This window comes from Seriola aureovittata, chromosome 4 (genome assembly GCF_021018895.1).
Source record: "Seriola aureovittata isolate HTS-2021-v1 ecotype China chromosome 4, ASM2101889v1, whole genome shotgun sequence".
Classification (NCBI taxonomy): domain Eukaryota; kingdom Metazoa; phylum Chordata; class Actinopteri; order Carangiformes; family Carangidae; genus Seriola; species Seriola aureovittata.
The window spans coordinates 4,590,442-4,615,900 of record NC_079367.1 but is presented as its reverse complement, the minus strand read 5'-3'; the positions used below and the strand labels follow the sequence as shown (position 1 = coordinate 4,615,900).

The 25,459-nt window shown below is 41.6% G+C and overlaps 1 protein-coding gene and 2 non-coding genes across 24 annotated transcripts in view; 2 read left to right on the top strand and 1 right to left on the bottom strand.

Moving 5' to 3' along the window:
- Nucleotides 1-25,459, top strand: part of phldb1b (pleckstrin homology-like domain, family B, member 1b) — a 111,228-nt gene that overhangs the window by 10,718 nt on the left and 75,051 nt on the right. For 6 of the 22 annotated variants that reach the window (XM_056373369.1, XM_056373356.1, XM_056373354.1 and 3 more), the window contains exons 1-4: nucleotides 10,286-11,154; nucleotides 16,075-16,176; nucleotides 19,685-19,808; nucleotides 21,388-21,558. In XM_056373369.1, coding sequence (XP_056229344.1) covers nucleotides 11,116-11,154; nucleotides 16,075-16,176; nucleotides 19,685-19,808; nucleotides 21,388-21,558 — 436 coding nt within the window. In that variant the 5' untranslated portion in view covers nucleotides 10,286-11,115. Of the gene's footprint in view, nucleotides 1-10,284; nucleotides 11,155-14,711; nucleotides 14,911-16,074; nucleotides 16,177-19,684; nucleotides 19,809-21,387; nucleotides 21,559-25,459 lie in introns of those variants that run through there. The other 16 variants (XM_056373361.1, XM_056373352.1, XM_056373355.1 and 13 more) reach the window with 9 other exon arrangements.
- trnar-ucu (transfer RNA arginine (anticodon UCU)) lies at nucleotides 14,138-14,229 on the bottom strand. The gene is given in 2 exon segments: nucleotides 14,138-14,173; nucleotides 14,193-14,229. It is a non-coding gene; the product is annotated as a tRNA-Arg (tRNA).
- Nucleotides 22,461-22,552, top strand: trnar-ucu (transfer RNA arginine (anticodon UCU)). Its single transcript is given in 2 exon segments — nucleotides 22,461-22,497; nucleotides 22,517-22,552. It is a non-coding gene; the product is annotated as a tRNA-Arg (tRNA).

Sequence of the window (25,459 nt, the reverse complement as noted above, 5' to 3'; positions counted from 1 at the left end):
ATTCTGTTAAGAGCATAATCAGGCCAGCACAGAGGCACTCTATCTGCACCCCCCACCCCACATCCTCACCCTCACCCCCTCACCCAACATCTATCCAGTCCTATTCTCTCACTGGCTCCCCGGTGTTGGGTCTTAATGCCTCCTCTGGGTGCTTCACTTCTGCTGGTGACCTTGAGTGTGATCAGGCAGTTTACTTCTCCCCTTGTTGCGAATTTGCCGCCAGAGAAACCGTAATACGCTTATAATATCAGTGTATCATGGCCGCTTAGCGTAAGACCCACGGGAAATGAGCGAATTTATGGAGGAAAAATGAGCGAACGCTGGCAGTCGTTGGTTGTAAATCAGAGTCGGAGCCATTACACGCTGCTGCGGAGCCACACGATGACAACATCAGGGTGTTGGTGCTGATTATCGGAGTGGTAATTGACCTCTGTGTGTAAACTGGAGTGGGCGTGCGATACAGATTTGGTTGTGTTCGTTTATTTTACATGACGCTAATTGACTGTTCGATTGAAAAACACTGATTCAAGGTTCATCTTTGCACCGAGCAGCAGAATGAAAAGTAATTTTCCTGACAGGGAGGTTTTTATATTCAGAGGAAACTTTAATGTGATTTATATAACACACTACCTGATGTGATGCAGCTGCTGTGATTTAAGAAAGAATTTAGAACGATTTTCAAATTTAAATTCAAGTTATGAAATAATATTAGTACAAATAGAACAGGAACAAAATGAATTAAAGCCACAAGCAGCGCTGAGCGGCCTTCACACCTCGGAGGTGGGACACCGTCGACACCACACAGCCCATGCTAACAGTACGTTAGCATGGGCTGTGTGGCGGCGGACATGTTGTGTAGCTCGCTTTGTATTACTACTCCTGTCCACTATGTGGCGCTAGAAATCACACACCAAATATATTTATCTGAATCTGAATTTGCTTCTGTGTTTTGGTGAATAACAACAAAGATAAGAAAGAAATATAAACAAAGTTAAAACAAGCAAATACTGCAGGTCAGATAGCTTAAATATAAACAGAAAAATTTAACTATAAGATGAAATATTTACAATAAAAATGTGGTGTGTGTACCGTTGCGAGTGAAGTCCGAGATAGCTTCTGTTGTGACTTTTTAAATACAAGTCGACATTTAGCAGCTAAGGAGCCAGATGTGTTTCCAAGGAGCTGGAGAGGATTCACCGTCGGCAGCTGGAAACAATCCTGACTCCAGGTAAATGCTAATGTCGCTAACATGCAGCTCGTAATAACCCAGATTCATCCTTTAAAGTGAAGTGCTCAGATCGGGATTGATTTCAGAGGGGTGTTGGTTCATATCCCTGTCTGACCCCAAGAAGAAGAAGAAGAAGAAGAAGGAGGAGGATGGGGTTACTGTAGGTCAGATCAGGATTGTTCTCCCTCCACTCTGTTACTCACAGAAACAGCTGTGCAATCTACCGTCTGCTGCCTGTCCGACAGCTGCAACATGTACAAGTCTCACACACACAAACAGGCAGCCAATCAGAATGCACATCATCCTCAGACAAGGAGATGACCTCTGCAGCCCCCCCCCCCATATTTTATTCCTCCCCCATCATTTCCTCCCTTCATTGCGTTTTTGGTCTTTTATCTGCAGCGAGTCTTCAGGCCAGCGATTCATCCCAAAACAAAGACACAATCACTGTCAGGCTGCTCGTCTCACTTCACCTCACCTCGGTCTCTGACGACCTGTTTCCTCTCTCACACTCACACACTAACACACTCTCACACTCACACACTCTCACTCTCACACAATCTCTCACACTCACACACTCACACACTCACACTCTCACACATAAAGACTGTTGGCGTTTAATACAATTATTTACAGCATCTAACCAACTGTAAGGAGTGTGTGCTGCAGTGTACAGTATACTACACACACACACACACACACACACACACACATCGCCATGTTTTACCCCCAAGGTGTTGCCATGGTAACGCAGGATTTGGCAGAGCCAGCAGTCTGGTAAAAGGATGAGCTCATGGTGTTTGGCTGCTGCCGCTCCTCGTTTTCACCTGGCCTACTTGGAAACACACACACACACACACACACACACACACTGTAAGCAGCCTGATGCACATTATTGTTACCAGGCTTGTCATAAACTAAAAAGAAATGTGATGATTCCTGCAGGGATGTTGCAGAAAATAGTGGAATAAAGCTGAGAAATAAACAGGATATAAAGAGGAAATTATATTGTTCTAGGCAAACGTGGAGTTCAACAACATATTACTATAAATATGAGATGTAAACATTGTAATATGATCATGCATTTAAAGTGAAAGTAGCAGGTTATGAGTTCAATTTATAAATAAACAAGATCCATAACAGAAACCAAAAGAATTGCGCTTCTTTACTTCCGTACATGTCGCAGAAATGAATCAGAAATGCTGAAATGAGCTTTTTATTTGAATAACTCCAAGTGCAATTAAAGAAAGAAAAGTAATTCTAAGACTATACATATTCCCTGTACATACTTTCAGAGGATTGCTACAGATATAGACATACAACCGTGTACAACTCCTCCAGCAGATGTGTCCAGACATCCAGTGTTCATTGTGTCCAAGAGCGAGGGGGGGGGGGGGGGGGATTCCTCTGTGGGTTTGAGGAATGCAGGAGTCCAGGATCTCACCTCACCTGCACCCTTTTCCTCACCAGGTCATCAAGGAATGACAGGAGGCGTTCAGGCCTGCACGTCCCAATCAGAAGTTTATGCATTTTTATTTTCTTTTTGCAGAATGCAGCAAATGTCGGTGTATTTAGTGATTTTGGATGTAGATTTAACAGTTTAAATACAGAGTTCTGATGCTGGTGGTTGAGTCTGAGTGAGAAAGCTTTGTACAATATGAAGGACATGGTCGTTGAGTGCATTTTATTTTGAAAGAATGAACTCAGTGTTGTGCAATGTGTGTTAGCAACTGAAGAAAACATGACAGTGTTGAGTACAGAGAGAGAGAGTGTGTGTGTTCGCTGGTGATGTACATGTTTTCCAGAGGGCGACCTGTGAGGAAATGCAGTAAGTGTTTCCAGAAGCTGCTGAATGTCCTCACAGTGTGATGAGGCCGAGCGACCGGACAATACACCGAGATACACAGTCGTCTTTGAGCAAGTCTGCTCTTTGGATCACTTTCCATGACTCAAAGGGATATCCCACGCTGCCCCCAGCCTCCCTGCATTTCCCTTCCCTCCCTCCCCTGCCTCCACCTACTCCCCGTCACTCCCTTCTTTTCATAGTTCATGTTCATTCCTACAAAACGGCCGAGCCGGGTGGATTTTTTGGGAGCATGGGAATACGGACGCAGGATGGATTTTAAGGCTTTTGTTTGAATGAGCTGAAGGTTGAGAAGGAGAGCATCGGAGAGGAGACAGGAGAGAGAGAGAGAGAGAGAGAGAGAGAGGGAGGGTGAGTGACACTGTGGATCTATGTGTGTGTCTGAATGTTAAAGTTAAAGCTGCTTCTTCCAGCTGCTGCAGGAGAGAAACATGCTGTCGTGTTTGTTTGGATACAAACAGGAAGATGTTGTCTCGTCAGCAAATCTGTTCTAACAACATTCAGACTAAAAACTAAAGTCATGAGAAGCTGCAGGAAACTTTTATAATCTATATTAGTCTTTTATTAATGCTGGTCTATTTCACTCCTGTATAATAGAAGTCAAGTTTTTCTAATTTAATATTTAGTGTTGAACTTGATATTGGTTGATTCTAATACACACGTGATGGTGTTAACATCCAGTGATGAGATTTGGTGAATCAATGACACTAATCAATCAGTTTCTGATCATGAAAACCGTCCAGTTAGAGATTATTGAACACTTTTACAAAACAGAGATTCTGCCAAATTACGTTTTCCTTTCTTAATTTTTTAAAGTAAATACAGTAAATTCTGTTTGTATTTACTTTGTTTCACTCCAATAATCAACAAAACATGTATTTTTTTGCATATTACTGTATATTAGATCACCGATGCTGCCTAAATACTAATTAAATGAACCAAACCTGTAACCATCACCTTAATCAATCAATTTATTTTTAATGCAGAAACATAAAATAAAACATCTAATATTAATTGATTCTAGACTTTTATTTGAGACTGGGTTGAAATCAAGCGATAAAACAACATATTCTTTCACACCTGGATGGAAATGTCACACACGACACCTTTAATGACGGATTGTAAAACTAACTGGACAGCACCTCTGGTATGAAACTGATACCCACTGTTTGATAAAAGCCTCATATATACACACCGGCCTGCCCTTAATACCCACGATCACATGTCCCTGTCCCCTCGGGTGTGTTGTGGCCCTGCAGTGTATGTGAGCCTTACAGTGTGGCTCCTGTAGTCCAGTGCGCAGCGGCGGGCCAGCAGCGTTCCCGCTCCTCCTCCAGAGGATTACTGCTGTTGAAAGAGGCTCTTTGTACCCGCAGGGCTGGAATGCCTGTCCAGCTCCACGTCTTTGGGAAACACTGAGCCAAAAGTCAACGGAACCACTGAGCAATGGAATACCACACTCTCATTCCCCCGTCCCGCTGGTTTCTCCCCCCGTACAGTCCCCCCCCACCCCCCCACCCCCCCACACAAAACTTACTCACCTTAAAGCCACCTATTGCCCAAATATTCAATCAACTGTTGAGACATTAAAGCCGCATTAATCAATATCTCTACCGCTAAGATGTTAGCAAGCAGCTGCCTGTTTACATGAAGCCACGTTAGCATTCACTTACACACCGATATTTCACTCTGCTTTTAGCTTATAGCTTTGGTCTTCATCAGCAGCCGAGAAAAAATATGTGGCTCTTTAGCTGCTAAATGCTCCACCATGTTCATTAGCTCGTTGCTAACTCAGCTATAAGGAGGCTGGTGAGTGGTGAAGCTGAACAACAGTAAAGTTGTCGCTCAGAGGAGCTAAAGGGGAACTGCAGAGTTCTTCACATCCCATGGGCGACTGTCATTTCATCGATCGTTCGTATAAAATATTGATTAGTGCAGCTTTAAACGCACAGAATGTAACTTCTGTCGCTACGGGTTTCTCAATCAAAGCAGCGTGATGTTAAAAATCAGTTTTCCTCCGATGCTATTTGGCGAACACATGACGTCAGGGAGACGAGCTGCCACTCACATCTGCTCAGCTTGTTTCTCTGGTAACTTAAGATCCAGACGTCCAATGACTGAAAATCTTCATCAGGTTAAAATATATAATTCAACGTCTGATTGTTTTTAGACATTTTAATGTGGAGAAAGTTTTTCCTTTAACATCTTTTACAAAAAAAAAAAATACTGACTCTTTTAGAGAGAGGAAACTTTTTCTTTGGACTGGATGAAACATCTCGTGGCCATTGGAGGAGTAGCTGCTTTAAACATGTCGGCGCTGGCTTCAGGATTCAACCTGTTGATTTGGGATTAAATTGGTGCCACGAGCAGGAGCGGACTCAATAATTTAGGAGTTCCTGGAAAAGCCTGAATCCCAGTCTGGTTATTAATTACCAGCTTCTTGGGCCTGAGCAGAGTGTTCAGTATCCCAGCTGATCCCTCCTGATGATACATGCCTGCTGTGACTGTTGAAGCCGGTCGTATTCCTCATCACCTTCGTTCTCATCACGACATCATTAGTCCTGGGCTCCGAGCTTTTTGCAGCAGCACACTCACCGTCATTGTTGGTGCTGGACTGCAGCTGAGATTAGTCTGTGTGGATTGATTAGCTTCAACACAGAGGAATTCAAGGAACATGCCACTTGAAGTCAATGCTTTTATTTTGAAATACTCATTGAAATACTCATTCTTCATTATAGGGCTATTTGATTGTGTTTTGAATGGAGTAAACTGTTCTCAACTTATTATTAGCAACTCACTGGAAGAGTGGAAATATTAGGGGTCTGTTTTTGTGTTTGAAGGGGGGCGGGGTTTCTTTTCAAAAAGTAAAAACATCATATTTTATAGCTGTTTCCATTCCTTCTCTTGAGTAATGAGGCACTCAGAGAAACATTGAGTCATCTCTGCCTGTGGCTCCAGCTCAGTGAAGACGCTGGATAACAGTGGTTTGGATGATGGCAACAAGTCTTCCCTCGTGAGGGGCTTTGAGGTGTAATTTCTACTGTCACTGGAGACAATAATCTGATAATGACAAACCCTCTGATCCTCTGAAAACTGCTGAGCTGCAGCTTCACACGTCTCTGCCGCCGGTAATTTCACAGCTTTGATGAAAAACACACACGACAGCAGATAGTCATGTCCTGCTATTTGCTCTGTTTACCTACAGTATGTTTTTGTGTCATAACCTGCATTCATCAGGACACATGTCCGCCCTGCACAAACACAGATTTCTCCTGTTAGAAAGCCGAACGCTCACCGCGCTGAACGGCATCTCAGCAGTAGTCATTGAGGAAGGTGAGATTCACTTTACTCACCTGTTTTCTCCCACTGAATCCTGGGTAACCTCTAATTTCCTGTACAATATGTCTGTGTGTGTGTGTGTGTGTGTGTGTCTGTACGAGACGCAGAGACGAGGCAGCTGGTGTGTTTAGCTTCCTGCTGATAATGGCGTCTCTCCAGTGCTCAGTGTTTCAAGCCAAAATAATGGATCTGTGTTTACTCATGCTGTTGGGCTATGAGGGCTACGCTGGCATCTCACCGTGCATAGATTAGCATTTTAATGTGAAGGCCTCAGGCTTAGTCTTATCTGTGGAAAAATACTATAATGCACAGAGATAATCATTCATAATAAAAGATTCATTATTTACAACAGTAAATATGAATCACCTCTCTGTGGTGCCAAGTTCAGGACGTGGCTTCAATACGAGTTTATGTGAAGTATTTCTGTTGAATCCAGGAGGATTTTCCTGTTTTAAAGTCAGTATATAATTCACTGGTTGGAACTTGAGTTGGCAGTGTGCTTCTAAGGCATATCTCAAATTAAAAATTGAGTATATCTGACCCCTGAATTGACAGCTGCTTTTGTAGACAACTGAATCCATTCATACCAGTATTTAAACAGCACCTGGTGCCCTGATTTAAACTGGCCTCCATCTATATATAGCTTCACACACTCTTTTTCTCTCGACATTTAGGAACAACTTTATAAAGTTTATAAAGCCAGAACAACTTGATAAAGCTAATCTGACTCTGTAACAAATTTCAGTCATCAACACTTCCAACGCTGGTGAGTTAACACATTATCTTCTTCTTTTAATCAATACAAAAATGCAACAACAACACGTTATAGTTTTAAGCTAAGTTAGCTTTGCTAACCATTTGCTAACTGTAGCTTCATTTTCTCTGTAAGAAATCAAGTGTTCACAAACAAATCTACATGAGGAGAATAAATATATTATACATCAAACTCATGCAAATTACATTTTTATAAGAGAAGAAGTATAAAATTATGTTCATCAGATGGAGGCAGTATTTTTCCACTACAGTCCCATTTGAACCTCGTACTGCAAACATAACTCAAATAGTAAAGCTAAGTCTGAGCAGATGTGATAATAGCAAACATCAGTGGTGTTTATAGCTGAGGTCGGCCCTGTCCTGCACCAAAGGCCAACCCAGACCTTGGCCTGTGTCACTCACAGGAAATGGTCCCTGGCTCAGCTCGCCGTACAGGAAGTCTACATATAGTGACACTCAGACTGCGGGATGAAGCCTCTCTACATGTCATCTTCTTCCTCTATCTGTCTCACACTTCCTCCTGTTGCTGACACACTCTTTTTTTTGAGTCTGGGAATCTGTCTGAGTACAGATGTATTTCGTAAAGACAAAGGTTTAGTGTGAAATATTCCATTATTGCGTGTAATTCTTTTGTCATTCATGTCATTCATTTCATTTTATCCTCATATTAGTGTGACATGAATTATTTAAATTGTTGATACTGAAACTGAAAATATGTTTTTTCGTTTTAAGAAAAAGGCATACACAAACTATTTTCGTATCAACTGAAAGCCTTTGTTCATATTTTGAGGGGAAAGTACGACTAACACATTATTTGTGTCACAAAAGAGAAAGTCGTTGCTGTTGTTTTTGTAGCAGATGTTTCTTGACGCTGAGACGCCACAACTGAGGGCGCCACTAACCAGAGCTATTCACGCTCGGCTTGTAAATGCCATGTTTAGGTTTGGATGCCTCCACTGGATTGAAAAGCAGTGATTCTTATGCAATCTGTTATATAATATGTAGAAACAAAAAATAATAATAATGGAGAAAAGTTGAAAGACATGCTCAAACTGCTCCAGGGTTCACTGTGACTTTTAAAGCAAATTTTAACCAAATTTCCCAAAATTAGCCGAATGAAAACATGTAAATTAACGTGTGTTTCCATTCACGGCTGCTATGTGAATATTTGGAGCTGGATGCATCAAGATAAACAGTTGGTGGTGCATATTTTTCCAGTTCAGTGCCAGTAAAACCACCATGACAGAAGAACAGTGTGAAATGAGATAAAGTAACGAAAGGAATGCCAGAAAAGATGTGGAGAACGTGATAGAAACATGGCATCTGTGTTTGTTTCATGTATTCATTTGAGGACGGTGACGGTTGTTACAGACCTGAAGCGCTTTACTCTCTCTATCCATACATGGCAATCTTTGCAAAATGAATAAATACCATGCACTGGGTGGGAGAGGTTTTAGCTCTGTTAATATGACCAAAGCACGAGGGTCTGTGGGTGTTGTAGAGCCGAGCAGATGCAGGCTGTCTGCTGGGTGTTGTCAGACTGTGGTTTCATATATGTCGTGTTGTGTGTGTGAAGGATTCTGCCTCCTCCTCACTCCCATAAATCCACCCTGAGCTGAATGTGCGTTCCATAAAAGCCGACTTGTATGATTTATGTTAGGTTTTGAATTGTTTTAACTATCTTGTCGTTGTTGTTATGATGTTGTATTCAAATCATTTACCTCATCTCTTCCCATTAGTTTACAACTCTCAGCTGAGTGTAAATACAGCTGAAAGAAGCACTTACCTCTGATATCTTGTGTTATCAAGAGCAACATTTTAGACAATTTACCTCTTAGGATTTGCAGATTTATATACGTACAGCATATGCTTTGGAAGTCTTGTCTGAAAATGAACCTGTAGTGGAATCCGCCCTTCTTCCCACGGCGCAAGCTTGCTGCATTTCTGTGGTTTCTCTCTAAAAGCAGAATGTGTCATTTGGCTTTGGCCAAATCCAGCAGAGAAAGACTAAGTGACAGAGCAGCGTAAAGATACAAGCGTCCCTGAAATAGCAAGAATTTATCTCTTAGACTCTTAGTCACTTTCCTGAATAGAAAGCTCTGTGATGCCACTAAAGAAACCTGAAACTTCTCTCCAAGTGGCAATTTTCATAAGTATGTTTACCTGAATTGCAGCATACATCAACCTCTAAAAAAAGAACTGACTACAGTGTGCATGCAAACTCGTCCTTTATAATAAGTGCCGATCCTGTAAGGGGCCCCAGGCAAAGAAGCCCATTGAAGAACACCCCCACATGCAGACTATGGGCAGATGCTACAATTTACAGATGTCCTCTAAATGCATCACATGCAGACTATTCAATTCAATTCAATTTTCTTTGTATAGCTCCTAATCATATCATGCATTATCTCAGGCACTTTACGGGGTAAGACTAAGATATTGGCAGGCGCTAAAATGTACAGATGTTCCATAAACGCCTCACATGCAAACTATTGATACCTAGCTACAATTTACAATTTAACTCTGTTCATAATGTTGCTTTATAACTTGTTGTGCAGTTTCAGTTTGATCTGGACTGAGAAAGTGTCAAGACGTCAAAGTTTCTGTGTGTGTCTCTGTGAAAAGAAACATTGAGGTCAGAGAAAATGAAAGATGGAGCGAAGGCATGAAAACCATAAGAAGGAAAAATTTTGAAGGGCTAGAGAAAAGGAAGAGTGACAAACAGGCAGAGAGAAATGTAGAGGGATAGAAAGATGGATGTCCCTGCAGTAGGAGGATTATCCAGCAGGCTTCATTATCAGAGCTCTGGAGACGAGAGCGGAGCTGTGTGGTGGCAGCTGGCTGGACAAGATAGAAACAAGAGAGAACTTCTACTGTCCTCGTATTCCATCTTCATCACCCTGCCTTCATCATCCTCCTATCTCTCCTCTGCCCTTTGCTTCCTTCTTCATGGCCTCTCAGTTGTCTTACAGTCATTCACGCTGCTGATTAGACGTTTGAGGCGATGGGCTCCATCCTCTGGCGGCCATGTTGGAGGCCAGCTTCTTTTCTCAGGCCAGATTGATTGATTGATCATGTAGTAGATCTTTGAACACATGATCAAACCTGTGATGGTTAGTTGTAAGTTAACATCCATTAAACACAACTTGTTCCTAAATTTCAAACTGTGACAGTTTGACCTTTCAGAGAGAAAAGCTATTGGTCTTAGGTGCGTTTTGAACCATAATGTGACCATATAATGTTTCAAATTTCCAGTGTTTACATTCAGGGGTTTTTTCTATTATGTGCAAATTGAAAATACAAATAAGAACAAGTGGGTGGAAACATAAATACTAATAGGACAAAGTTTACTTAGTCCCATTTTTTGGTCATTTTGCATTGCAATATCAATGCACAGTAAATCATCACATAGTAGATTTTCAGATCGATATTATAAATAACAAGGTCGGCTAACAGAACATTTCCTAAATGGATTAAAAAGAGATAAATTATAAGATATTAAATTCTTCTGATTTGTCCACTGAATAAGATCAGACTTTCAAAGCAAAACCTGTCTGTAGCTGCACCTTCTTTTTCTCTTTCTATCATCTCTCTATCGTCAGCCCATCTTACATTTTTATCCTCCATGTAGTTGGCAGACTGTCCCACTTCCCTCCCCTCTACATTTTGCATTCCAGCTAAATGGTGAGCCGCCCTCGCTTTCATAACCCCATCAAAAAAAAAAAAAAAAGATTCCCTCATGTGTGAGAAGAGATCCATGCCTGCTCAACAGAAAACAATGCTAGCCTTTCTGCCCTGGCATGAGAGGAGGAGAGGGAGGGAAAGAAAGAAAGAAAGAAAGAAATGGAGATTGAGAGGTCTTTGTGTGGCCAGTGAGAGTTTGTGGATCTGAGAGAAAGAAAAGCTGCTGATGTCCCCCCACAGACTGACAGCACTGGGCTTTGATGTGGTGAGAACAAACTCACATACTCAAAGGAGCACAAAAAGTTTGAGAAAATTGAACTCAACAGCAAAGAATTCTTACCAAGATATAAGGAGAAAGTGTGAAAGCCAAGAAGTTATTTATCCTTCCCTCACCGTTTTTATTTTCAGAAGCTTGAGAATAAACAGGCTAACTAGCTCACTTAAATAGCTAGAGTAGGCTAATCTGGCTAGTTTGAGGTTAGAGGCCCACCATATAGCCAGGGTCAGCTAGGCTAACTAGCTCACTTGTATAGCTACAGTATGCTAACGTGGCTAGTTTTAGGTTAGAGGGTCCGCTAGGCTAACTAGCTCACTTAAATAGCTACATTAGGCTAATGTGGCTAGTTTGAGGTTAGAGGGTCTACTATAGACTAACTAGCTCACTTAAATAGCTAGAGTAGGCTAATGTGGCTAGTTTTAGGTTAGAGGGTCCGCTAGGCTAACTAGCTCACTTAAATAGCTACATTACGCTGTGGATAGTTAGCCGTTAGAGGGCCCGCTAGGCTAACTAGCTCACTTAAATAGCTAGAGTAGGCTAATGTGGCTAATTTGAGGTTAGAGGGTCAGCTAGGCTAACTAGCTCACTTAAATAGCTACATTACGCTGTGGATAGTTAGCCGTTAGAGGGCCCGCTAGGCTAACTAGCTCACTTAAATAGCTAGAGTAGGCTAATGTGGCTAATTTGAGGTTAGAGGGTCAGCTAGGCTAACTAGCTCACATAGCCTGAGGTTACATTGTGTTCCAGGCTGATTACCTAAAATACAGTACCTAGTTGGCTAACGTTATTTCATTTTCAAAAGCAAGACTGTTATGTTTCATAATATTAACCACTTTTACTTCTACTACTTTTGCTTCTTTATGTGGGTCTTTTGGTTGAAAGAATTTGTAGCTGTCTGTTTGGATTAGCTGCTAGCTGTTTAACTAAATTTGAGTTAAGTTTAATATCAGATTATACTGGATTTAAAACATTTATCTCATCAAATAATCTTCTTACTATTGGCTAATATCAAGAACCATCAACCAGCGTTTGTTTGGCTCTCTGTTTTTTATAGCTCATTTACCCCTGTATCTGGTTAAAAATATTTTATATTTTGCTTATTGTCACCAAATCCCATGAAAAACCCCAAACCAAGAATGAACTGATCCCTTAGTATTATGTGTGTATCTACAGTCCAACATGCAGTGCTGCTGTAAGTATTTCCTAGACCGGTTCCCAACCTGGGGTTCAGAGACCCTCAAGGCGTCACAAGATTAGATAGCTAAGAAGAACAAAAGCATATTTAAGCCCCATAAAATTGTTTGTTTTAAACTTTTATCTCTTCTTTCTTGTGGATAGTTTTATCTCTTCAGGCCTCCAAGTGATTGAAATTAAACAACATGTCAAGTTAAAAGTCCTTCTTTAATCTTAAGTGCTCACAGCTCTTAGTTAGAAATATGTTTGATGAGGATTACTTTAAAGAGTCACAAGCTAAAAGGTTGGGAGTATACCACAACTGTCTCTTAGAAATTATGTTATTACTATACCTGGTGAGGAAAGGGAAATAAGTGAGGCTGGATCCAGAAGGTTTGTTTTTTTTTTATGATATGGGAAGACGTGGCGTTTCACTGTTTTCTTCCAGTTAAAGATTTGTTTACAGTTCATCCCAGGATGTTCTCACTTTTTCTTCCACCTTACTCTTCATTCCTCAAAACCACAGAGGAATTCTTTTCCTCACAGAGGTGGAAAGTTTACCACCAGCCACATGATCAGATGTCCTCTTTGGACATAGGGAATTGTAAGAGAGGACAAAGGCTGTGATGTGGTTGAGAACTTGTGGCCAAACACAAAAAACAGGGTCGACTAGAGCTGCTGATGTCTGTAGCTATTCTGTGCTGGATATCTATTGTTGCTGTTGCATTGCTGGGAATAGATTAGTTTCATTTTGTGCACTTGGAATTACTGTGTTTAAGCCTATTGCAGTATTTCTGACACATTTCTCTGATTTCTTTTTGTTCTAATGGATTCTTGGTTCATGCAAAATAAATTCAGTAAATGAAAAACAGATACGTCAAAGACAGTAGTGATCCATATTGTAATGTCACCTGTCATTTAGGTGTAATGAGACAAAGTTTTCTTTTTGGGAGGGAAATGTCGTCCGTGTTGTGGCACAAGTTTGGATCAAGAGACAGTGTTTTAGTTGCATTAGTGCGTCCTGGATGTGAGAGTAACTGCTGTGCTAAACTCTTCACACAGAGAGACTGTGAGGAGTTTAGCAAAGGAGAAATGTGATTTTGCAGTTATAAAAATCTGAAGGCTGTCATTTTGAGATGAATAGATTCTGACATCAAATCATCTGCATTTATATTGTGCTTTTCTAGTATTATCAACCACTGAAAGTGCTTTCCTTTATAAGCCACATTCATCCAGTTAGTCATCACTTTTTCTATTACACACATTGATGATACATGGGGGGGAGACGTATCCAGGGATCGAACCACCAACCCTCCGATCAGCGGACCAGCTGCTCTGCCTCCTGAGCTACAGCTGTCCACAGACTGGCTGGATGTGAGACACAGGCTTTGTTGCATTAGGTGACTCGGTCAGTTTTTATGCTCATTGATGTGTAAAGCTCGATGTGGAAGAGGAACTGAGATGTTTTACTCACTGTAACTAAAAGTATCAATAGAACAATGTAAAAATAGTAAATTACAAGTTAAAGTTCTGTTTTTAAAATCTATTTTATAATCAGCAAAATACCCTCAAAGTGTCAAAAGTAAAAGTACTCATAACTTAGAAATGCCCCTTTCAGAGAATTAGACTCATCATCATTATGTTCGAGATATTATTATTAACGTTCTGTATTTATAAAGCACATTAAAGCTCTTTACACTACGAGTCACATTCACACACTGATGATACGTCAGGGTTCAGTATCTCGCCCGAGGACACACAACACTAACCGTTTTTATGCTCACCAACGTATAAAGCTCGACTCTGGTGGGACTCGAACCCACAACCTTTGAATCACTTCTACTGTGTTTATCTAGAAGTCCAACGCGCTGTCCGTTGCGCCACAGAGCCACTGACTCACTGACACACAGGCAGCGTTTTAACAGTGTCATCAATACGACACTGTCTCATATTATCTGATTGATGATGTAAAGCAACACTTAGCTCTTTATCTGTTCACCTGCTCCCGTCTTTCTACTGACCTGCTGTAAACATTATACTGCTGATGGTTTATTCATGGAGGCTTGTTCAGTCAAGCATCATGGGACATTAGCATTGTGTATAACAGCAGAGCTTCTTCTTCCTGCTTCTTCACTTTATTTTTATCAAATTTCACTCATCACTCTCTCATCCTCTCTTCCTCCTTTCCTCTCCTTCTCTCTTTTGATCACGGCTTAAACACACACACACACACACACACACACACACACACACACACACACACTCTGTTATCTGGGACTTAGGTGCTGCCAGTCAGGAATGTAGGTCTTAGTTTAGTGGAGCAAGCAGCAACAGGTCCACCTCCTGAATGGGAGTTTGTGGAGGATACGGCTTGAGACAAAAAGACGCAGATCAAGACAAAGAGACAATCTGTTTTTGGTGGAAAGAAGCTGCACTGGAGAAATTGTGTTTTGTTGAATTGAAGGCAGCGTTAGAGGTGTCCTGCTCAATCAAGTTCACCCTGATAGGATTGAGACCCAGGAGCAGCTCTGTGCCATGGAGGCGATGCATTTGCTGGACAATTGGAGAAAGGTAATTTTCACATTCAGAGACAACAACGTGCAGGTCGCTGTTTAAAAACCACTGGATGAAATTGTGAAACCTGAGCAGCGGAAACAGTTTCTTTCCCCTCCTGGCTCAGATGAGAGTTTCTTATTGCATTAAGGAGTTTTGCAGACGGAATTCTTCAACATTTATTTTTATTTTCTGGCTGTTTTGTGATTTACTGTTAGAGGCTGGCTTCAGGCTGACTCTGCTGAATATCATTTCACGGGTCTGTCAGAAGAGCAAACATGATGATACTGCAGCAGTGTTTTGTTATCCTGAGGGTGAAGCTCATCAGAACCACATTTTCCGTCCCCGCTGCACAACATTTTAGGCATGCAAATGACTGCGGGTACACTCTGCTTCTCTGTGATTGCTATATAATTATGTGTTGTGTTTTTTTTTACCTATCTGTGTGGTTTTCTGTGATTCCTCACATATATTCTCTCTTATACAGAATCCACTTTACACATGCACTAATATAGACATGGGATGTATTTATAGCCATTTGTTCTGTGCTGAGTTGATGGAAATACCCAAAAAAATTAGTAAGTAGGGAGGAATTTGTGGGATTTGGGCACTGTGTGTATGTGTGTGTGTGTGTGTGTGTGTGTGTGTGTGTGTGTGTGTGTGTGTGTGTGTGTGTGTGTGTGTGTGTGTTTTCATAGTGACTGAGAGGCAAGAGAGCAGCCAAGGTGGCTGATTTCCAGGGAATGTGTCAACTACCAAGAGATTTAAATGCATTTGTGTGTGTGTTACTTCCTCAGTGTGTTGCTAAATACCATCTGTTGTGTGTGTGTGTGTGTGTGTGGTGTGTGTGTGTGTGTGTGTGTGTGTGTGTGTGTCTGTGTGTGTGTGTGCTGACAGTATGAAACTAATGAGTCACACCTCAACATATTAGTGTCTATGCTGAGTGTGGAGGGGGATTCCCACTAAATATGGTTCAACTTTATTAAATTATTGTAGAATAACTGAGTTTGTGACATTTTTAAAAACTTTTCCACTTAATTCTGATGTAACCAGACGCTGACAATGAAAACACAAAACACACAAGATTTTGACACTAATAATAATTATTTTCCTGTGGAGGTGAAGTCACCCATGACGAAATTTGTTACTCATTTCGATGATGTCGTCTCCCCCCTCCCTCAGGATCTTCATGTGTCGCAGGGAGACGTGGACAACTCAGAGGACATGGACCGTCTGAACAGGAACATGCCCGAGTGTGGACGGCAAACCCACCAGGTGTTACAGGTGAGTGTGTGTAATGTGTATGTGTGTGTTTTTGGTAGGTGGGGGATGGAAAAGGGTTGAGTCACAGAGAGAGAGAGAGAGAGAGAGAGAGAGGGGAGAGAGCGAGAGGCCTTATTGTTCTCAACTTGGCAGCCTTCACAGAAAAACCCTGTCATATGTCATCAGTGTTGTTGCATGTTTCCAGTGTGTGTCCATTCATACACACACACACACACACACACACACACACACACACACACACACACACACAGTGAGTGCTCTCTTCTTCTGATAACTGTATCCATTGACGTTAAATGTCACCACGTCGGCTGATCTCACAGACTTTTGGCTCTAAAACTCTGAGTGGACGATGAACACAGAGACGAGCCGAGTGAGTGAAGAGGCAGGAGGTCGGGTCAGGCAGCGCCGCCGCTGCCGCCACGACACGTCCTGACAGCGTATGTCCATGTGTGTGCTGTAAAGCAGGAATCTTCAGACAGAGTCAGTAATTAGACAGAGCCGCAGATTGGACGTCTCGCTTCCCACCTGCTGGGTCAGACAATCCTATCAGGCATTAAGGGGGTGGGCTGTGTGTGTGCGTGTGTGTGTGTGTGTGTGTGTGTGTGTGTGTGTGTGTGTGTGTGTGTGTGTGTGTGTGTGTGTGGCAGTTAGACATAAAACAAGCTGAGATTAAACTTTAATAATTCTCACAGAGAAACTGGGACAAAAGGAAAAGAAAAGTTCATGTTAAACAAGAAAGTAGAAATGTTTGATTGAAAATGAAAAACAAAGTTAATTACAAAGAAAATTATGGTTAGAAATTCAACCCCCCAACAATTAGACTGTCGAAGTATATACAGCGTGAAGGCAAGAAATAGAGCAGCTTTACATGAGATTATTATATTATCTTAATATGTTTAAACAGCAGAAACGTGGGTTGTTCTTTTGTGTACAGTTTTTATCTTTATCTCTGTTATTAGTTTGATTGGAAAACTTTTTATTAGAACTAATTCTGTACTTTATATTTTATTCTGCAAATTGAATCATCGTTATTAATCATTTTGTTATAAACACCGGTTCTTTGTAAATTGCTTGGTTCAGTTTAAGACAGGAAGTTAACCTGCTGTGGGGGCGTGGCTTCTGTCCAGCACTGACGTCAAGAAGTTTCATATGTTTCTCATATTTATTTTGACTTATTTGCAATTTTATTTTTCCCGCCTTTTCTTCTTTTTAAACGATGAGGAAGGAACTTTGTCGTTTGTGATTATGTTTCAAATCTGTCTTGATGAATAAAAATGAATAAAAGAAATGTAAAAAATATATAAGTTAAGATATAAGATAAAGAAATTATGCAGAAGGCAGAAAAAGTAAAACATCCACAAACCACGTGATGAATAAATTAGATGCACAGAAAGTCAGTAAATACATTTAATTTTCATGTGTAGGAGACACACTGTGTTTTCCATGCATGCAAATTTGGATCCATGCATTATACATGACCGTGCAGAGTCTGTATGTAACGACTGAGAGAGAGAGAGAGAGAGAGAGAGAGAAGCTGTTGGTGCACCACATGGGAGCAGCAGCACACAGCAGATGAGGCGGTTTGAATCCTGCAGCGTTGCCCCGCCGGCACCTCCCCTCCCCTCTCCTCCCATCACTCCCAGTAAGCCTCCCAGTGCTCCCCAGCCAGCCTCTATCGCAGCAATCCTCTTAGCGTTGACCCCACTCCACCGACAATCAGATAATCCTATTAGGACTCACACGGCCAGCAAAGAGAGAGGCTGAGTCAATGATCGTGTACAGTTTGTAAATAAGAAAATGTAAAGGCTCAAAAAATGGGACAAAAAGATGCAGCTGGTTTTAAAAAAACGCCAGTGAGTGACTCCTCGCCCAGAGTTCATGAACTCTTAAAGAGCTTTTAACAAGTGCTTCTCAAGTAAAATCAAATGTCTGTTTAATGAATCATCAAAGCCTAACAACACAGCACTCTGGATATCTACTGACGCTTAATCAAAGACGGGGGCCTGTGACGATGATGTATTCCTGTTTCTGATGTACAATTAATCAATCAAGCAGGTTGGAAATTAACTGTAAGTCGGAGAGGTTCCCAACCTGGGGATCGGGGGCGCCTGAGGGGACGCAGAATAAATCTGAGGGGTCAGGATTCAACTACACAGATGACAATATGAAAAAAATCTTTTTTTTTTTTATAAATTGCAAATAGATTTACACGTTCAGGCCTCGAACAACTATCAAATAAGAAAATTCTGACACAGGAACGTCTGTCTGCTTGCAGCTCAGGTAGTTTATGACAATTTAAAACGTCATAAACCAAAAAAAAAGAAAAAGGTTGGGAACCGATGCTGCGACACTCTGACACGCCACAGGAGAAAAAATCACAATCAAATCAATGATAAACTGAATTCTGCTTCAGCTTCAGGTTCCTGGTCTTGTGCATTAAGGAGTAATGGATGTAACCCAACAGGAGAACTCATTCGCTTTATTATGTGAAAGCAGAAGGTGAAACTCCGGGAGGGAAAACACAGCAGAAAAGATGCATTTGCCGCATGTGCGTTGGGAGCAGTTTAACAATAAGAAGACCAGGTTCAGGCGTCGCTGTGCTCGTCGCAAGTTACCTCGCTGAACACCCCTCCAGGAGCTTCATGTTTCTTAATTGCAGAGTGCAGTTGCTATGGCGACATCCCTTCCCCCTTGCTGAGCCGACAGCACACGGTCGAGGCGAAGGGGAGGGGAGAAGACACACATATACACACACACACAAAGACACACACTTCCCTCAGTGTGTAGAGGAATATGTAAACAGCCAGCGATGGAAATGGCCTCCCGTGCTGGAGACAGTCAGACTCTGTCTTCCCCCTGTAGTGGAGGGTGAACCTCTCTCTCTCTCTCTCTCTCTCTCTCTCTCTGCAGAGAAGATGAGCTGATGTCACGTCTGCGGCTCCTCTGTGAAGCTACATATTCACTTTTTTTTTTTTTTTTGTGTCACGCTGAGCCAATTAGTTCAGCTAATGGACAGGAAATGATTGTCTATTGGGTCCCATTCATGGCGAGCCATTTATAGTCCAGGCGCACTGTAGCGGCGCAGATGGAGACGGAGGATGTGACCTCTTTAGGTTCGGAGGTGTAGATACTTTATCACATTACACACGGTGTGTTGCAACGTCTGCAAAGCTGTGACTGACATTTTCACTTACAGCTTATTTCATCACACTTATGGCTTTTTAAAAATAGATAATACAATTTGCTGTTTGTTTTAAATTAAAATTCCAACAGTAAATGGTTCTAAAATGCAAATAAAAACATACAAAAAAGTCATTTATAACAATAAAAATCCCCCTCTGTGACTATAAAACACCACTTATTCCACAAATTAATTTTAATCCAATTTAAATTAGATAAAAATTAAGACAAACGTGTTGCAAATAATCCTTTTCAAACTAAAATCTAATTTACAGGTTATGGTTTAGATATGTGTATATATTTATATGACCTTTGACCTCTTCTGCAGAGCACCCCGCTGGACCTAATCGAGAGTGGGAAGGGGCTGAAGTTCCAGGCGGAGCGCCCCCACCTGGTCAGCCTGGGTAGTGGACGCCTGAGCACCGCCATCACCTTGCTGCCCCTGCCTGAGGGTGAGACAGCTGCAGAGACGCTGATGCAACAGCTGACGACCTCATTTACTATGAAAAAAGGCTTAAAATATATTCATATTTATACATATTATCATATTCTTCCAAACCTAATTAATTGTTGTCTTTTTATTGTGGTATTTATTATTATTATAATTTTTGTTACGTGGAACCACAACAACACACACACACTCTTCATCTCTGGTGGTCTGACCCTGTTATCTCCTCTGGATATATCTTTGGTGTTTGTCTCTTTGTCCGACCAGGGCAGGTTTCATCTTGTAAATCTGTCTCGTGACCTTTTGACCTCTGCTCTGCCCGTCTGTGCGATTCCCTTTCTCTCTGTCTGCTGGCCTTCCTCCGTCTGTCTGTGTCTCTGCAGGCTGGTATGCAGGGAGATTCCTGGGGTCATGTCCTGTCCCGTGTGTGTGTGTGTGTGTGGTGTGTGTGTGTGTGTGTGTGTGTGTCTCATGTTGAGGCTCAGATCAGGTGTGTGTCTGTGTTTGAGGTTGAGTCATTTGTCTGATTAAAGTCAATATTGATCTCTGACGGCTCCTCACAGAGCAGGTGAGAGAGGAGAGGAGTTTCACCTGAATGAGCAGCAGCCTGTGCTACAACAAGTTTACACACATTTTTAGTTTTTTGGCTCTCAGGTTGCAAACAATAAAATCATTTTTTCATTCACAGGTAATTTTGTCCTAAAATATGCTACAATCAGGCATCAGTCAACAATAAGGCCGTTAATGCCAAAGTTTGTTGTATACACTGATTATTAACCAGTATCAAGTGTCTGCAAAAGAAATGATTTCAAGTTCTGTGAGGTTGCAATGCAGAAGTTTACATTGCATGTTTTTTGACATACTAGCATTATTATGGAATTCACAATATCGAATTTTATTTTATTTTTTACTTCATTGTTTCCAACTCACTTCAGAGACCAAAGCTAATCTGCTGCTTCTGATAATTATGATTATGACTAAACCTGAAAACAGGCATACTGCCATACATGTGATAATTACAGTAACAAGTGCTGCATGGAAACATAAGCTCTGTCATATAAATAGGTTCTAGAAGTTGATCGGAAACACACCTGTGTGTATAAAAGCCCCACAGTTCACTCTGCATGTCAGGACAGAAACCAAACCAGGAAGTCTGTAGAACCTGTGTGGTGAGACGCAGATCAGGGCAAAGGGAATAAAACACTTTCTAAAGTTTGGAGTGAGTCCAGCTAAAGCTCAGAGAACATCTGTGGAGAGACCTGAAGGTGGCAGCTCACAGATGCTTCTCATCAAACATGATGGAGTCTGAGAGGATCAGTCAGGAAGAATGGGATCACCTGCCCAGATCCAGGTGTGCACAGCTGGGAGAGACTCAGCCAAGACTCAAAGCTGTAACTGCTGCCAAAGGAGCTTCTACAAAGTCCTGAATTAAGTCCGAATACTTCAGTGAATGAGAGTTTTTGATTTTAATACATTTTGCAGAAAGTGTGTGAATACTTTCTGAAGCCACTGTCTCCTGTGTTTGAATATTATCGCTCACTGCAGCGCATCAGGTTTTAGTCTAACTGCGTCTCCCTCCCCAGGCCGGACCACTCTGGGTCATGGTTCCATGGACATCAGCATCCAGGGCCCCGGGGTGGCTGCCCAGCACTGCTACATCGAGAACAGGTCGGGGCTCATCACGCTGTACCCCTGCGGGAATCTGTGCGCCATCGATGGGCTCCAGGTCACGCAGCCGGTCCGGCTGTCGCAAGGTAGCACATTTCCCATAATTCACTCTGCTGGTTTGGATGCTCTGGGTTTTTGGTAGCGCCGATGTGCGCCTCAGCTTCTGCTTCTTGTGGATTTCCATTTTCTCCACCGTAGAACAAACGTTACAGGAAACCAGTGGCCTGCCGACGTGTGTGATGACAGTTAATCTGCAGATCAATCCATTAGCTTCCTGCACGGTCGATGAAAACGCAGCATATAAGATCCGGAGGGGTCTGTTCGATGAGATGCACAGTCTGTGCTTTTAAACAGGCATCGATTTGTAGAACAGCCCCAGGTTCCCGTGTTAATGAGTTAACAGAATGAGCTTCGCTGAGCTCAGGCACGCAGATATCGAAGAAACCAGAGGGAGAGATGAATTGACTTTCAGCCCGCTGCATGGCCGGATCTTAGATCGGACACTGCAGAGAATTTCGCTAAAATGATCCCCTGTGGTTGTTGTTGTTGTTGTTGTTGTTGTTGTTGTTGTTGTTATAGAGGTAAAGGATTGTTCACATGTGGGCAGAGAAGCAAAACTGGACACCAACACAGACTCATGTTTCTACCAATAACACAAACCCACAAAGTAGAAAGCTGTTATATACATATATATTGATCTATGATTAAGGATGTGAACTCATTGGTTGTTTTCAGACGTGCTGGATGGTTCATGTCTGAGCTGAAGGACAAATGTGAGACTCCACTTTCAGAAGCTGCAGGAAATTCTCATTCTTTATCGTTATTATTGCTGGTGGAAATATTTTCATGTTACTTTAAACTTTCACTCCACTTCAGTTCAGAGAGAAGTGTTGTGCTTCGTAGATAAAGATTTAAAAACATCAGTTTACGTAGAAAGCTGCTCCTGCTCGACGACATTAGGACGCTACCTGCATGTCAGTGAACATGTGGCTCTGTGGCGCAACGGACAGCGCGTTGGACTTCTAGACAAACACACAGGAAGTGATTCAAAGGTTGTGGGTTCGAGTCCCACCAGAGTCGAGCTTTATACGTTGGTGAGCATAAAAACTTTGGTGTTGTGTGTCCTCGGGCGAAATACTGAACCCTGACGTATCATCAGTGTGTGAATGTGACTCGTAGTGTAAAGAGCTTTGAGCGCTCGTTAAGACTAAAAATGTGCTATATTCATGCAGCACATTAATAATAATATCTCTCATATATTGATGAGGCCCTTCCAAATGATCAGTACTCCTTCTACTGATACTTGAAACATGTCAGTGCTTCTTCAACCTCTGGTTATTACGACTGTACCTTTACAATCCATTAAGTAATTCAAGTAATCAGATGATCAGACAGCTTTCAACAAATCCCCAGTTTAATCAGATTAATTAAGTGCAGTGGTTCAAACCAGAACCAGTGTAGTTAGTGTCAAATCACCTTTGTTTTCAATTCAGACGGACGTCATGTCGCAGTATCTCCACATTTAACACAGCAACAGAGCGGCAGCTGTGGCTCAGGAGGCAGAGCAGGTCGTCCACTAATCAGACGGTCGATGGTTTGATCCCCGGCTCCTCCAGTCTGTGTGTCGAAGTGAACATACTGAACCCCAGTGATCCTCTGTGTATGTTGTAGAAAAACACTGTGAATGTGAAGCCATTTACTGTAAAATGTTATAATAACTGAGTGATAGTTAAATTCACAACTGTAATTAGACCAACCCAATTAAGCCATAAAATTCTCCTATAATAAACGATGCTTTATTCCCCGAACCGTGCAGGATTTCCTAATTCACTGGTTCTCAAACTTTTTCACGTCAATTCCTTGAAACTGACACAAATTCGACTCTGGACCCCCGTCTGATAAGATCGTTGCTTTTAAATGTTTAATTACAGAAAGTGCATGAGACCCCTGATCAAAATAATCATCCATTATGTCATTGTGTTACTTACATCTGTCCTCATTTACCCACATCAGTGAAAAATGTTTTGCATGTGAGACAAACATATTACGAGTCTTTTGTAATTGAAACTGTCATAAACTGTTGGTTTATGATCCTGCTGATAAAACTTAAACTGTTTGAGTTTAGTCATAGAAATTCTTCGAGGTTGGCATCAGAGCCTCAGAGGGAGACAGAGTGTATGATGAGACACGACTCATCATTACTCACAGGAAGTGAACCTCCCTCTCTGTGTAATCACACACTGCAGCGTTATGCTAATAGCACAAAGACAACACACCACAATGACTAATATCATTCCTCTCTAAACGCTGTCTGCACACAGTGTCCAGAGTCCTGCATGACTCTGTGGTGTGTGTGTGTGTGTGTGTGTGTGTGTGTGTGTGTGTGTTGTCTGTCAGTGTGTCCCTCTGTCTTTTGGTATTTCAACCTGGACTGTGGCGAGGTAACCTGAGAGGGGACACGGGGCTATTTATACTGCCCCTTCTGCCCCCCCAGACGGATCTGACTTTAGCCCCGGAGAGGGTTTCAGGTTGGAGCATCGGTGTTCGGGTAAATCGGAGTTCGCTGTCAGGATCCTGTCAGAGCTGTGACGCGGTCATGAAAGGAATAGTTTGAGTTGTTTACACGACACGTCGCTTCCTTTAGTGATAATGGCGGCTGATACAGAGGAGAAAGGAAGTGGGTCAGACTTAATTGGTCACTTACCACTCCCATGAGTTGTGTACATTACGAGTACAGGACACTTAAATGAAACGTGACGTACTGCAGGGTGCAGGGGACGCATCACGGCGAGCTCTGTGTCACAAGTGATGTAATGCCGTCTGCTGTCCGTGCTTTCACACCTCACAAATAAACAGTTCACACTTTTTTTTTTTTTTTTTTTTAAACGGCTTTGACGTGTCAGCGTTACAATTTATAGAAAATCAAGCAGCAACAAGTCGGTATTGTTACAAAATGAAAATGTGCTCAACACGCGTTTAGTGCTAATCCTCTTGGATTTACAGTATAAATCAGAAGAGCCGGCGGAGGGAAATCCCAGCAATGAAAGGGCATGTAAAAACTAAGCCAGTTTGTTCAAAGCGGGATGAGCTGATGTTTTAAAGGGATAACGGCCGGTCGCCTTGACTCGGCCTGTCAGGAAACAGACGAGGGGGACGGTGGGCTCGCACCAGGATCTCACCATTAAATGTGAAAGAAGACACTAGTGTTTAATTTTGACTAAAATATTATAATAAGTCCCCTAATATTATAGAAGTTCAATATTAAATCCCTTTAACAGACAGCAATAATACTCCTTATACTGTGTGTAGCTACACTGGTGCAACAGATAACGGTTCATACAGATGTTAAGTAGATGTGAAAACTACAAGAAATAAAAAGCATAACAGTTCAAAACACACGTTTCTCCGTCGTTTCAAAGTCTCTTAAGTGTCTGTATAATCAGCTCGAACATGGTGAGCTGGTGTCCGTCAATAATCAGGCTCCAAACACGTGTTCGAAATCAGACAAAGATACAGAAAACGTATCACATCGTCCATATTAAAGCACATTAACAACATTATATACTGAAAACAACACGCGCCAAAATAAAACAAAGCCTCACATGAAGGGAATTTATTTTCCAACCAGAAATGATTTTAAACTTGTATATTTTCAACAAACCTTTGATCAATATTGACCTTTTTTTTAACACCTTATTTATTGCGTTTTTAATCCTTTTTATCGACTGTATGAACTTAAATTATCATCATCATGCATCATATGAAACATATAAAACACACAACTCAGTGAAACCTTTTGATCCCAGTCTTTGGTTTTGTACTTTACCTCCTCTTTACATTAAAATACTTTCATTTGTACTTAACTACATTAATCTGATTTATTTTCTGATGCATATTTTGCTCATAAAAAATATGGCATCTTATAAAATGTGATGCATTTTATACATAAATTCATCCCATGATCTATGTAATAAAACACTCAGAGCC